Source organism: Saimiri boliviensis, chromosome 6, assembly GCF_048565385.1.
Source record: "Saimiri boliviensis isolate mSaiBol1 chromosome 6, mSaiBol1.pri, whole genome shotgun sequence".
NCBI classification, from domain to species: Eukaryota; Metazoa; Chordata; class Mammalia; order Primates; family Cebidae; genus Saimiri; species Saimiri boliviensis.
In genome coordinates, this window is record NC_133454.1 from 65,211,691 (window position 1) to 65,226,434 (window position 14,744).

The following is a 14,744-nucleotide window of genomic DNA, read 5'->3' on the forward strand; positions in this document are numbered from 1 at the left end:
TCCCCGATGAAAGGAAAATAGGGATGGATACACTTTCATGTTCAGTGAGCTGGTGACTAGAGGAGGACCCAAGGATCTTGTCATTGATTTACTGCTAAATGTTAGGCAGCCGAGTTATATTCCCCTTTGCCTCAAATGTCCAATGCAGATAACTCTTTTGAGGAGTAATAAGGGCGTGGTTAATTAATCCTGGAAACGACACTGAAGGTTCCTGCTTGACAACACTACCAGAATAAAAAACACAAATTACTTTGTGATGTGAAAAAATATGTCAAGACTCAAAAGCCAATTGCTCTCAACACATCATAAGAATTCTACTTTATAACTAAGAGTGCCTTTCAGTGAACACATTAAAATAAAGTCGCTTTCGGCCAGGCGCGGTGGCTCATGCCTATAATCCCAGCACTTTGGGACGCCAAGGCAGGTGGATTATCTGAGGTCAGAAGTTCAGGACCAGCTTAGCCAACATGGTGAAACTCCGTCTGTACTAAACAAATGTAAAAATTAGCCAGGCATGATGGCAGGCGCCTGTAATCCCAGTTACTTGGGAGGCTGAGACAAGAGAATTGCTTGAACCCAGGAAGCGGAGGGTGCAGTGAGCTGAGATTGCACCATTGCACTCCAGCCTGGGTGACAAGAGTGAAACTCCGTCTCAAACAATAAATAAATAAGGTCACTTTCTTTCATGCAAGTTGCTTTGTACACAAAGGACATACTGGAGGTGTATCAGTAAATGCTTGCTGAAACAATGAACGGACTAGAACTCTTCCTTACCAGGTAGGTGAAGACACGTAAGTACTTTTAAGGGGTTCTGGACAACTATTTCAGCTGTCACGGGAGTAAATAATTTTCTCCCAAGACTTAAGGAACTAAAACAGATAGCGATTTTTGTAAAATATTTTCTGAGTGGTCAACTTTGGAGGACTGAATTACTGAAGGCCTGAGCTTGGCACATGGCCTGATATCTGCTATCGAAGGTCTGGAAGCAGATGGCCAAAGCACACATTTGGGAGAAGAATAATTTACGTGTTGCTGTCGAAGTCGGACACTCTTAGAGTGGAATCCTTGCTCTTATACTGTCTTGGCTTTGGGCCTGACTTCTTTATGTCAGTTTTCCCCGGTGAAGGATAGTAGATCCCAAAGATAATATGTACTAATTTAATCCCTGGAAGGAAACCTAAGAGCAAAATGTAATCAAACACCACAGAAATACAACAAACTTCCACGTCTGCACTAAATGATTAGTCTGGCTTCTATATAAATTTGATTTGTCCAAGAAAATAAAGTTTGTCCATTAGAAAAATTAGGCTCATATTTGAGCAGTCTTAATTGCTATAAGACAATTTTGTGACTTTAGATTTGTTCATTAACCTCAAAGCCTTGAACTAGTTTCAGTGCTTAAGAAGGGAAAACATGTTTCCTTCAGACAAGCTATCCAAGCTTTTCCGCCTGGTCTTCATCACTCATTAAATCAGAATTCCCGGTTGGCAGAAGAACCATTTGGGAGGAAGGAGTGCCACAGGGCCCCTGACCTTGGCTATCTACTATCTCATTACCCACAGACAGGGCCCTGGTCATGCAGCATCACAAGCAGATTTTCTTTTGTTTTGCTTTTTGAAGAACTACAATTTCGTTTATAAACAAAAGATACCAAAATACATAGCCGCAAGGAAGTGGCCTCAAAATGGTTTCCAGGGGAAACAAAACAAAATTCTCATTTATTCTGCTGAAAATATCTGTGGAACTTTTTTATTTTTAAGCAATCGGACTAAGATTTACTTATTTTTATAGAGACAGGGCCTCATTCTGTCACCCAGGCTAGAGTGTAGTGGTGCAGTTACAGTTCACTGCGGCCGCCACTTCCTGGAGCTATGACTGCACACCTGTGTGTGTATGTGTGTATCTAGAATCAGGGCCTCGCTTTGTTGCCCAGGCTGGTATCGAACTCCTGGCCTGAATTGATCCTCCTGCCTTGGCCTCCCAAACTTCAGGAGAAGGCATGGGCCACCATATCCAGCCCGTACTGAGATTTTTTAATCATATCAGTTTTATTTATTGTATTAATATTGCTTAAATTAAATAGAATCTGCATACTTAAATGTTTCAATGTAACTTCTTGATTTTGACACTAGTACTGTGGTTTTGTAATCTAATAAAACATTAAATTTGTATACTTAATGTTTAAAAATTAAGTTTTATACTTAGTCACATATAAAACATGGCTCCATATGACTGCTGATCATCCCAAAATTCAATTCCATGCCAAAAATGCAGAGATTTGCCTTTACTAAAAACAGTCAAAATAACATGCGGCTGGTTCTAGCAGCAATCTGAAAGGCAGCGATCATCGCCGACAGCAGCTTTTGATAAAGTGACTAACCTCTAAAATGGCTGACTCATAATGGAACAACTTTCACTTAGAGGTTTACATTCTGAATTTAAAAAGAGAAGAAAAGGCCACTCACTTTACAGACATACCTGTACTCATTACACACACAAGACCAAAATCCTATGGATAACATAAAAGAAACAGGCTGGGCGCAGTGGCTCATGCCGGTGATCCCAGCACTTTGGGAGGCCGAGACCAGCCTGACCAACATGTAGAAACTCTGTCTCTACTAAAAATACCAAATTAGCCAGGAGTGGTGGCACATGCTTATAATTCCAGGTGGGGCCAGAGAATCACTTGAACCCGGGAGGTGGAGGTTGCGGTGAGCTGAGATCGCGCCATTGCACTCCAGCCTGGGCAACAAGAGTGAAACTCCATTTAAAAAAAGGAAGAGGCTGGGCGCGGTGGCTCAAGCCTGTAATCCCAGCACTTTGGGAGGCCGAGGCGGGTGGATCACGAGGTCGAGAGATCGAGACCATCCTGGTCAACATGGTGAAACCCCGTCTCTACTAAAAGTACAAAAAATTAGCTGGACATGGTGGCATGTGCCTGTAATCCCAGCTACTCAGGAGGCTGAGGCAGGAGAAATGCTTGAACCCAGGAGGCGGAGGTTGCGGTGAGCCGAGATCGCGCCATTGCACTCCAGCCTGGGTAACAAGAGTGAAACTCCGTCTCAAAAAAAAAAAAAAAAAGGAAGAAAGAAAAAAAGAAACAAACTATAGTTTGGGATTTTTAGCACCAATAACGTAAATAAAGCAGGGTTGTAAAACAGAGTTTTGTAAAATTTTTATAAATTGCAGATAAGGCGGAGAAGCCTGTAGGTGGTGGTCCAGCTCTCCTAACTCATGGTGAGCCATGTCAATGGAGCGTTCAAGGTGCCGAAATAGTCCCTATTCCTCGTGTACGAGTGCTTCATGTCGGCTCCTCCCAACTATTCATTACTAGGTAATAGCTGCATTTCTTTACTATAGCAAACTATGTCCAGCTGAAAACCTGTTGATACCAAGCTGGAAAAGACCAGTCTTCACCTGTGTGGCATTCTGTTCATGGTCTGCAGGCGAAGGCCACACATGCGAGCTTTCATCTTTGGAATCCATCTTCTCCCAGCTGGACGGCTCCACGTCTGGCACACCTAGAGCAGCACCAGGTGGAGGCCAGTCATCTGTCTACCACACGTGTGTTCATGAAGGATAGAAAGCTCTGTCTGCAGCGTGCCTGAGAAAACACAGAAAAGAAACCAAGACTTTCAGTAGATAAATACGTTTTAATAGATTACAGTTTCAATCACAAAGAGTAAAAGAAAGCTTTGTCAAAAAGCAACACACCTGGGCAAAAAAAAAAAACACGTAAAAATGAAGAAATTATTTGTAATAACAATATAGGCCAGGCACAGTGAGTCAGGCCTGTAATCACAGCTCTTTGGGAGTTTTGGGGGAAGCGGGTTGTTTTTGTTTTCGAGATGGAGTCTCACTCTGTCACCAGGCTGGAGTGCAGTGGCAAGATCTAGGCTCACTGCAACCTCTGCCTCCCAGGTTCAATCAATTATTCTGCCTCAGCCTCCCAAGCATCTGACACTACAGGCACGAGCAACCATGCCCAGCTAATTTTTTGTATTTTTGGTAGAGATGTGGTTTCACCAGGCCGGGCGTGGTGGCTCACGCTTGTATTCCAAGCACTTTGGAGGCCAAGGTGGGCGGATCACCTGAGGTCGGGAGTTCAAGACCAGCCTGACCAACGTGGTGAAATCTTGTCTCTAAAAAAAAAAAAAATTTTTTTTTAAAAAAAAGAGACGTGGTTTCACCACATTGGCCAGGCTGGTCTCAGACTCCTAAGCTCAAGTGATCTGCCTGCCTTGGCCTCCCAAAGTGCTGGGATCACAGGCATGAGCCATCACACTCACCCAATCCCAGCTCATTGGGAGGCTGAAATAAGAGGATTGCTTGAAGCCAGGAGTTTGAGACCAGTCTGGTCAACATGGTGAGACCCCATGTTTATTTAAAAAAAAAAAGAAAGAAAAGAAATTTAAAAAATATAACAACAGGCCTGGTACAGTGGCTTACACCTGTAATCCCAGGGCTTTGGGAGGCCGAGGCGGGTGGATCACGAGGTCAGGAGTTCAAGACCAGCCTGACCAACACGGTGAAACCCCGTCTCTACTAAAAATACAAAAAAAAAATTAGCCAAGTATGGTGGTGGGCACCTGTAATACCAGCTACTTGGGAGACTGAGGCAGGAGAATCACTTGAACCTGAGAGGCGGAGGTTGCAGTGAGCCAAGATCGAGCCACTACACTCCAGCCTGGGGTGACAGAGCGAGACTCCATCTCAAAAAGTAATAATAGTAATGATATAATGTATTGCATGCTTGCTATGTTCTAAACACTTATTGGGTGGGTGTGGGTATATATATCTTATAAAATTATGTATTTTGCAGATACATTTGTATATACATATATGTGTATATTTGTATAATGCAATACTCATTAAAAATACTAAAGCTGATCTTAGTTCTCATGAGGAGAATGAGTTTCTCAGATGCCAAATGCAGGCTCTTTCCTTGTGGACACTAACTTCCCATACCACCTTTACTCAGAATGAACAGCTAAATAAGAAGTCTCAAGATGAGGGAAAAGCGGCAAGTGGAGGGAGCTACATTTTCTGTGTAAAAAATTTGGTGAATGCAAATACACATTTTTTTTTTCTCACATGGTCAGTGCTGGGGTGATTAGCGGTCAAATCAAAAGCCTTACTAAACTTCAACGTGCACAATATCTGCATGTTAAAGCCTTATTCCTTCCCAAAATAGGCTTCTTAAGGTAGTCAGTCTTTTCTTTTGAAGATAAAATGTTGGTATTTTAAAAGTCCACTTGACATTTGCTGTGTTAACAGGGCAGCACCTACAACACCAGAATAAAGACCAAAGAAGAAAAAGAGAAGGTACACAAACTTCCAAAGTCTGTGCCCATCTCTGGAAAACAGAGGATGCCATGTCCCTCTTCTGAGCCATCCAGGTGCCTGGTCCTGCTTTGCCTCCACACTATCATTCTCATCCCCACCCTACAGCGCCCCCACCACACTCATTCACCCTGCGTGCACCCTACTCTTCCAATCCCCATTTGGGGGGACTTGAAAGAATGCCACATCCAACAGGTGAATGTAAAAAGAAAGGAGCACAAAGGAACTTCATGGAGAAATGGGAATATCCTGTATCTTGTATCTGAATTGGGGTAGTAATTACACAAGGAATATGTGTGTGAAAAGTCATCAACCTATTACATTAAGATATGTGAATTTTATTACATTTAAATTATACCCTAATAAAGTTGATTTTTTTTAAAGCATACCTTCCTCATATACCAGTAGTATTTAAAAATATACACAAAGATATTCAGGGTGAGTTTAATATGTTGTATAAATTATATCTTAATCAAGCCATTATTTAAAGAAACAAAAAGTATTAAGAAAGGAATAGGCTGGGCGCAGTGGCTCACACCTGTAATCTCAGCACTTTGGGAGGCCAAGGAGGACGGATCACTTGAGGCCAGGAGTACAAGATCAGCCTGGGCTAAACGGTGAAACCCCATCTCTACCAAAAATACAAAAATTAGCCAGGTGTGGTGGTGTGCACCTGTGGTCCCAGCTACTCAAGTAGCTGGGAGTCTGAGGTAAAAGGATCGCTTGAGCCTGGGAGGTGGAAGCTACAGTGAGACAAGATGATCATGCCACTGCACTCCAGCATGGGTGATAGAGTGAGACTCTGTCTCAGAAAAAAAAAAAAAAAAAAGGAAGAAAGAAAGAGAGAGAGAAAAGAAAGAGAGAGTAAAAGGAAAGAAAGAAAAAGTTAGTTGTTACCAATCATCTAAAAATCTATATGAAGAAAACTAAAAAACTGTATAAAGGACATAAAGGGCTCAGTAATTACAAAATCAGAGCCAGCCATGGTCACGCACAGCTGTGGTCTCAGCTGCTCAAGAGACTGAGGCAGAGTATCCCTTGAGCTTAGGAGTTCAAAGCCAGCTAGGGCAACACAGAGAGACCCTGCTTTAAAAAATAAATAAATAAATAAATAAATAAAATAAGTCATAACATGTTCTGTGTAGGAACCTTTTTAAAAAAAGTTGTTTATTTTGAAATAACTTCAGACATAAAAGTTGTCAAAATAGTACAAAGAATTCCTGTATTTCTTCACTCAAATTCCCTGAATGTGAATATTTTGGCATGTTTACTTTATTATTCCCTCTTTTTCTCTTTTTTTCACCTGAACCATTTGAGAGTAAGTTGCCAACACAATGCCCCTTTACTCCTAAATTCCTAAGTGCCTAATTCCTAAAAACAAAAAAGCTTTTCTTTTTTTTTTTAGATGGAGTCACTCTGTCACCCAGGCTGGAGTATAATGGTGTGATCTCGGCTCACGCAACCTCTACCTCCCGGGTTCAAGCAACTCTCCTGCCTCAGCCTCTCAAGTAGCTGGGAATATAGGCACCCGCCACCACACCTGGCTGATTTTTTGCATTTTTAGTAGGGATGGGGTTTCACCATGTTGGCCAGGCTGGTCTTGAACTCCCTCAGGTGATCCGTCTGCCTTGGCCTCCCAAAGTGCTGGGATTACAGCGTGTGAGCCACTGTGCCCAGCTAAGATGATTTTCTTATAACCACAGTACTATTATCTAAATGATGATGTTGACTCTGAAACAGTACTATTACCTAATTCACAGACCTTATTCAAGTATTGTCAACTCTAATGAATGTCCTTTAAAGAATGCAACATTCTTTCTCCTTGCCTGGGATGCAATCTGGTATTGCACACAGCACGCTGAGTTGTCCTGCCCTTTAGCCTCCTTCAATCCCACACGGTTCCCTGCTCTTTCTTGGTCTGTCTGCCATGACCTTGACATTTGTGAAATGCACAGGCCATTTATTTTTCAGAATGTTCCTCAATTTAAGTTTGTCTGATGTTTCTTCATGGTTAGATTCAGGATATGTATTTTTAGCAGGGACACCACAGAAGAGATGTTGTGTCCTTCCTATAGAGGAATTCGAGTTGTTTTATTTCTTTTAGCTTGGCTCACTGACTGCATGAATGCTCAGGTGTATTCTATGCTAGGCTCTGGGGTGCTGTGGGGATTGGCAGGTACAGCCCATGTCCTCACAAAATACACACATCCCAGAGCGCCTTTTTGTCTTTGTTTTCATTTCTAGAAAAGTATACTTTGTTTCTTTTATTTTAATTGGGGTTGCATCTCTTTTAATAGGTAGTAAATGCAGTTGGCTCAAAATTCAAAAGGCATGAAAAGGTACACAGTGGATAATCTCCCTACCTGGAATCCCCTAACCATTCCTCAGAAGCAACCTATATTATCAATTTATTGTATTTTCTTCCAAAAATTATTTTGTGTACATACATGTAAGCATATATATACTCTCTCCCTCTCCAACCACCAACAGAGGCATACTATTGATTCCATACAAGGTAGCATTTCTTCTACATCTTGTTTGTCCCTTGTATTATCCTACCTTGTATATTGTTCCACATCTATACAGACATTCCTCATTCTTTATTACAGCTGCATATTTTCAATCTTGCATTCATAAACACTTAGGTTATTTCTAATATTTTGCTATTCCATGTGACACTGTGATGAGAACTTTCGACATACCTTGTTTTACAATGTATCTTGAATTTTACATGTTAGTATTTTGCATTGTTTTGGAATGTCTGAGGGAAGATACTGGAGCAGTTAAAGTGATTATCATGTGTAAAATGGAGATAATTTTATTGTGAAGGTTAAACGATGTATGTGACCACTCTAGGCACAAGTTATGGTTCATAGTAGGTAATGAAATATATCAATTTTCACATTTCACAGACAAGCTATTCAGAACTTCAGAATTTTCAAAACATTTTATACTCTTTAAAAAAATCTAACAATTTGGCCAGGCAAGGTGGCTCACATCTGTAATCGAAGTATCTTGGGAGGCCAAGATGGGTGGATCATTTGAGGTCAGGAGTTCGAGACCAGCCTGGGCAACATGGTGAAACCCCGTCTCTACTAAAAATACAAAAATTAGCCAGACATGGTGGTATGCACCTATATTCCCAGCTACTCGGGAGGCTGAGGCAGGAAAATCGCTTGAACTCCAAAGACAGAGGTTGCAGAGAGCTCAGATTGCGTCACTACACTCCAGCCTGGGCAACAGAGCAAGACCCTGTCTCAAAAAAAAAAAAAAAAAAAAGAAGAAGAAGAAAAGAAATCTAACAGTTTATTAATATATTCCCTGTACGCAAATATCTTTGATAGTAAGGCTTATCATATTGATTTTCCTTTATTAATTTTCTTTTTATCTGCACAATATTTACAACCCTGTTGATCTTGATTTACAGGAGACAGTGGAAGAATCCCAGGCAGGAGCCATGTGATCGCTGTCCAGCCAGCAAGTGCTGACAGGCTCTGGTAACCAGGGATAGACTTTCACCCCTCACCTTCTTGCCTCTCCTACAGACCTGAGGGAACAGACAGCCAAAACTATATACCTTGTCTTAAAAACAGTAGCTATCCTCTGTTTTTTTTTCCCTTGTCCCAAGAGTTAGAGACTTCATTTCCAGGAAGAAAATGATATAGTTGTTCTATTTTCTAATGATTGACTTCATTCAACAAGTATTTATTAGTACTTCATATGTGCCAGGCACTGTTCTAGGTCCTTAAGAAACATGTTTATCAGAAAAGAAAGAAAGCAAGAAGGGGAAAGAGAGAGAGAGAAAGAAAGAAAGAAAGACAGAGAGAGAGAGAGAGAGAGAGAGAGAGGGAGAGGAAAGGAAAGAAAGAAGGAAGGAAGGGAGGGAGGGACGGAGGGAGGGAAGGAAAGAAAGAGAGAAAGAGAGACGGAGAGAAAGAGAGAGAGAGGGGGAGGGATGGATGGAGGGAATGAAGGCTTCCTGGCTTCTTGAATCTTCTAGTCTAGTTTTTTTTTTTGTTGTTTTTTTGTTTGTTTGTTTGTTTGTTTGTTTCCTGAACAGTGTTGTATAGTGTTTAAAGTGTGAACTTTACAATCAGGCGAGTCTGGGTTCTGAGCTCTCACATCTTCCATGTACTTAGTTGGGGCATTAGTAAGCCAAACACTCTGATCCTCAGTATCCTCACTTAAAAATCCAAATTACCAGCTGTGCGCAGTGGCTCAACCTGTAATCCCAGCACTTTGGGAGGCCAAGGTGGGCAAATCACTTCAGCTCAGGAGTTTGAGACCAGCCTGGGCAACATGGTGAAACCCCATCTCTACTGAAAATACAAAAATCAGCCAGGCACGGTGACATGTGCCTGTAATCCCAGCTGCTGGGGAGGCTGAGGCAGGAGAATCACCTGAACTTGGGAGGCAGATGTTGCAGCGAGCTGAGATTGAGCCACTGCACTCCAGCCTGGGCAACAAGAATGAGACTCTGTCTCAACAAAACAAAAAAATTCCAAATTATCTGCCCTGCATGGTTGCTGTAAAAATTAAGTACATGTTACTTATTTTATTGCATCTATAAAGCACTTTCCCCTCACATTTTAACATTTCTGAAATAATGATCTATTTTACAATCAATGGCATCTTACTGTCATCCAGGTGGCAGTCAGGACACAGTGTCACTGCCCACTCATGCATGATCTCACTTCGACTGAGTCATGGGCACTGTTGACATACTGAGCCTAACTGCTACTTTAAATGTCTTCAAAAAGATTACACTATACGTTGGTATTAAAACCAAAAGACATGGAAACAGTAGCAGGGCATAAATTTTATTAGAGAAGCAAATATCCGCAGAGGCCCTTATAGAACTTGGGTATAAGAGACAGCCGTGTGGATGAAGCTGCTGATGTTATTACTGAGATTCGCAGGAAAAAAATGGCCTAAGGCTGAGTGAGAAAACAGCAGGATTAAAACTTGCAGAACAGGTAATAGATGCTTAGAGGAGATTCCTGAAGAGGGTGGTGTGCCCTCCTTTAAGAAATGCCACATCACCAACGCTCTCGTTGGCACAGAGAATGCTAGTGTGTGGAAAACCACCCACATCAAGAACTCTTGAGTCAAAAAAGATTCTGAAGGATCAGACTCTTGGAGAAATTTTAGGAATATCTTAGTCCATCTATTTCCCTTTATATTTTCACTCTTATGTATGCAAAAGAGTGATATGATAAAAATCAATGTCTAAACAAACCTAGCCGAGCTTTTTCAATAAGCATATAATTTAAATGACAAAAAGCACTTGTGTCAGAGTATAGTTAGGAAGATGTTTTTTCTCTCTAATATGTAAAATCACTGTGTATCTTACCATCAACATCTTAGACTCAATAAAACATGGCAGTATTTGTGGTCACATAACAATAATGAACAATCAGGAAAGGGTAGCATTTTGTTTCATGTTTGGTGAACATCGAACACATTTTTTAGTACCTGGCAAGCACTGGGGAGAAAAAGGTGGGCAAAAAACTCTGTTCCCAGAGAACTCACAATCTAGCTGGAGAGATAACAGCCCATTTTGCAGCTCACCCCACGGCCTCACTTGCAGGGTGTGAGTGACAGTGATGAAGAGTGAGGGGAAGTAGGAAGGAAAAAGAAACCCCTGTTTTTCCAGCTAGTTCAGCATAAGGCTGGGCAGGCACCAGACAATAGAGTATCCTAGTGTGCCAGCCTCCGTCATCACCTGCCTTCCTAAGAGTCCTGAGTTCCCATTGTGCCGTTCACCCCACAGCCCTACCCACTTACCATCCACCAGCCTCGCTCCCAACATCACTAAGCCCTTCTCAGATAAAGCCGACATCCAAGGCCGGGCGCGGTGGCTCAAGCCTGTAATCCCAGCACTTTGGGAGGCTGAGGCGGGTGGATCACGAGGTCAAGAGATCGAGACCATCCTGGTCAACATGGTGAAACCCCATCTCTACTAAAAATACAAAACATTAGCTGGGCATGGTGGCACGTGCCTGTAATCCCAGCTACTCAGGAGGCTGAGGCAGGAGAATTGCTTGAACCCAGGAGACGGAGGTTGCAGTGAGCCGAGATCGCGCCATTGCACTCCAGCCTGGGTAACAAGAGCGAAACTCTGTCTCAAAAAAAAAAAAAAAAAAAAAGCCGACATCCAGAACTCCCCGGGACTTAGGACTCAGGAGCTCCTGTCTTCATCACCTGCACATAAAGGTGAAGAAAGAGGCCCCAGATTCACCTTCAAAGGTAGATGTGTACCTGGAATCCCAGACTGAACTACAAATGTGATTTCACTGAAAATGTTGTGACACACAGGGATTAAGTTCTACAGGACTATTGGTACATTATTAACCTCAGACACATTAAGAAGCAACAAAGGTTTCTGTACTGGCCTTGCACCTTAAATGCCAGACAGGTCATTATAGATAAGGGAAGAAGTGTACCGCATTCCAGACAATGCACTCACAAATAAACTTTTCCGGCTCATTATGAACTAACCAGCACAAACTGTGGGCTCTCTCCGTGAAATCCAACTCTAGACATGCCACAGAAAGAAGTTATAGGGAGACTGATGAGTATGTGAGATGAACATAGAAACTGTGAGGGCAAAAATGGAGGAGGCTGAGTGCTAATCTGGGGAGAGAGTTGTGGCTGGGCCCAGGAAGCAGCCCAGGCCGATGGGGACCAGGCACCACAGAAGAGGTCGGGGGGCAGGGGGGAGGCAGAATTTTTCTGTTGTTCTCTCTCTGACATTACCCTGAGCTCCCCCGCCCACCCTGAAGCCCTACCCCCTCATTAGCCACCAGCCTCATTCCCAACATCACTGAGCCCTTCTCAGCTAAACCCAACATCCAGAAACCCCGGGACATAGGACCCAGGAGCCCAAATTAGCATACTGCTGGGGTAAAATGTGGCAAAAATTAAGCAATGTCTGCTGACGCACTCATCAACACTTCAATATAGAAACAGCGTAAGTGCAAAAAATCAAATCATAACAATAAAAATTAACACAGCAGCCAGCCCTGTGCTGCCTGGCAGTGGGAAAACCTCAAGGCAGCACAAAGGCTGGGTAGGGTGTAGATAGCAAGTGCCAGGAGGCTGGCAAGGGGCTGGGCACTCTCCTGCCCACAACTCCCCCGCTGCAAAGCTAGGAAAAACATATGTTCAGACAGGAAGCTTCCTCTAGGGAAAAAGGAGTGGCTGGGCCCAGAGATTCTGGCCTGATATACAAGCAATTGCTCATTTTTAAAAATTGAATATCTTCTTTCAATGAATATGCACTAGCTAGATGGTGATTTTTGCTGACCCAAGCATAAAAAGAGCATTCTTCAGGAGTATTTATATAGCAATTAGTCTCCATTTAAAGAAATGATACTTGGGCTTGGTTTAACTGAGTTACCATGAGTACTACAGGTCTTGGGTTGGATTTGCACATATTTGTATTAATGTCACCTTTGGAATCAGATAGCAGAGCTTCAAAGCTTGGATTTGCCACTTACACTTTTGGCAATTGGCTTAATCTCTCTGAGCTCCACCTTCTTCATATATAAGGATAAAGAACTAAGAATGTTAGGTATTTAACAAATAGGAAAGCTGGGCGCATTGGCTCACACCTGTAATCCCAGCACTCTGGGAGGCCGAGGTGGGTGGATAACTTGAGGTCAAGAGTTCAAGACCAGCCTGGCCAACATGGTGAAATCCCATATCTACTAAAAATGCAAACAAAATTAGCCAGGCATGGTGGCAGATGCCTGTAATTCCAACTAATCCCAGGAGGCTGAGACACAAGCATCGCTTGAACTGGGGAGGTGGAGGTTGCAGTAAGCTGAGATTGCGCCACTACTCCAGTCTGGGTGACAGAGTGAGACTCTTGTCTCAAGAAAAAAAAAAAAAAAGAAAGAAAACAATGGTGAATCGTGTGTAACACAAAACACCTATATGTCAAGAAACAGAAAATACACCCTTCTAAACTCATACTTAAGATTAGACTCCACTTGGTAACTGAAAAAATAAGTGCTTTCACTCTGTGTACAGAGAAAACACATCTTCTTTAAGATACTGAGTTATAAAAAGGTGGAAAGAAAGATAATAGGAAATCAAATCCTATGGCATAGAATAACAGAAGGAATTTCAGAATTAGAAGAGAAATTCCAGGCCCACAGTTCTGATATATGTTCAGATGACAGGGCCCCCGAAGACACAGCACCATGAAATATTAATCGCTGATGTGTACAACATTTGTTATGAACCAGGCACATTCCCTAGGAAGGAAGGGAATTCTGGCACATGCTTCAACAGGGATGAATCTTGAGAACATTACAGCAACCACACATATTGGTTCATTTAATCCTCACAATAACCTATGAAGCAGGTACATTATATCTCTACTTTAGAGGTGATGGATGGAGACAGACAGAGGCAAAGTGACTTGCCCAGGGTAACAGAGCTAGGAAGCAGTGGAGCTGCAATGCAACCTGGGCATGAGGCTGCCTAGCCCACATACTCAGCCACAATTCTATGCTGCTTCTCATCCCACAAAGTAAGAACACTGGACCTGCATGATGATTCCAGTATAAATGACTCCGATAATGAGCCACATAATAGTCACATGCAACCTCACTTTACTTTTCTTTTTCTTTTTTTTTTTTTTTTGAGATCGAGTTTTGCTCTTGTTGCCCAGGCTGGAGTGCAGTGGCACGATCTTGGCTCACTACAACCTCCACCTTCTGGGTTCAAGTGATTCTCCTACCTCAGCCTCCTGAGTAGCTGGGATTACCACTGCCCGCCACCACACTCAGCTAATTTTTTGTATTTTTAGTAAGATGGGATTTCACCATGTTGGCCAGGCTGGCTCGAACTCCTGACCTCAGATGATCCACCCACCTTGGCCTCCCAAAGTGCTGGGATTACATGCATGAATCACTGCACCTGGCCCACTTTATTAAAAAATAATAATAAATTTTTTAAAAACCTGTTAAATGAAGGAAGATTAAGTATTCCTAAGTTTTCCACCAACTTTTTGCCACTTGTTCACTTGTCACATCCTAATGCTGGCTAAAATGATTGGCAGCAATAGCAGCAAAGAGTTTCCAAAATTTTGTGAGACTGAAAATTCAAATTTAAATTCTGTCTGTGATTTCTATGAAATGAAAGACACCTTTGTCCAGCTCTAGAACACGAGTGTTTTAGGGAGGATAGTTTGAGGACAGATCATCTAGAGCAACCCCTATTTTACAGAATCACATCAGGTCCACAGCATGCAAAAGGCAACACCAGAATCAGAGCCTGAGACTTCCAACACTCTTACCCCTAGGTCACGCTGTGGCCACAGGACCGATGATAGAAAGGATTTAGGGGAGTCTTCAACAAGAGATTCCTGATTCTGCATAACACTGTTT

General features: G+C 42.4%; 1 protein-coding gene across 6 annotated transcripts in view; it reads right to left on the bottom strand.

Annotated features, from left to right (window-relative positions):
• PRDM10 (PR/SET domain 10) overlaps positions 1 to 14,744 on the bottom strand; it is a 100,265-nt gene that overhangs the window by 56,852 nt on the left and 28,669 nt on the right. For all 6 annotated transcript variants that reach the window (XM_074400871.1, XM_074400875.1, XM_074400874.1 and 3 more), the window contains exon 2: positions 3,418 to 3,604. In XM_074400871.1, coding sequence (XP_074256972.1) covers positions 3,418 to 3,486 — 69 coding nt within the window. In that variant the 5' untranslated portion in view covers positions 3,487 to 3,604. The remainder of the gene's footprint in view (positions 1 to 3,417; positions 3,605 to 14,744) is intronic.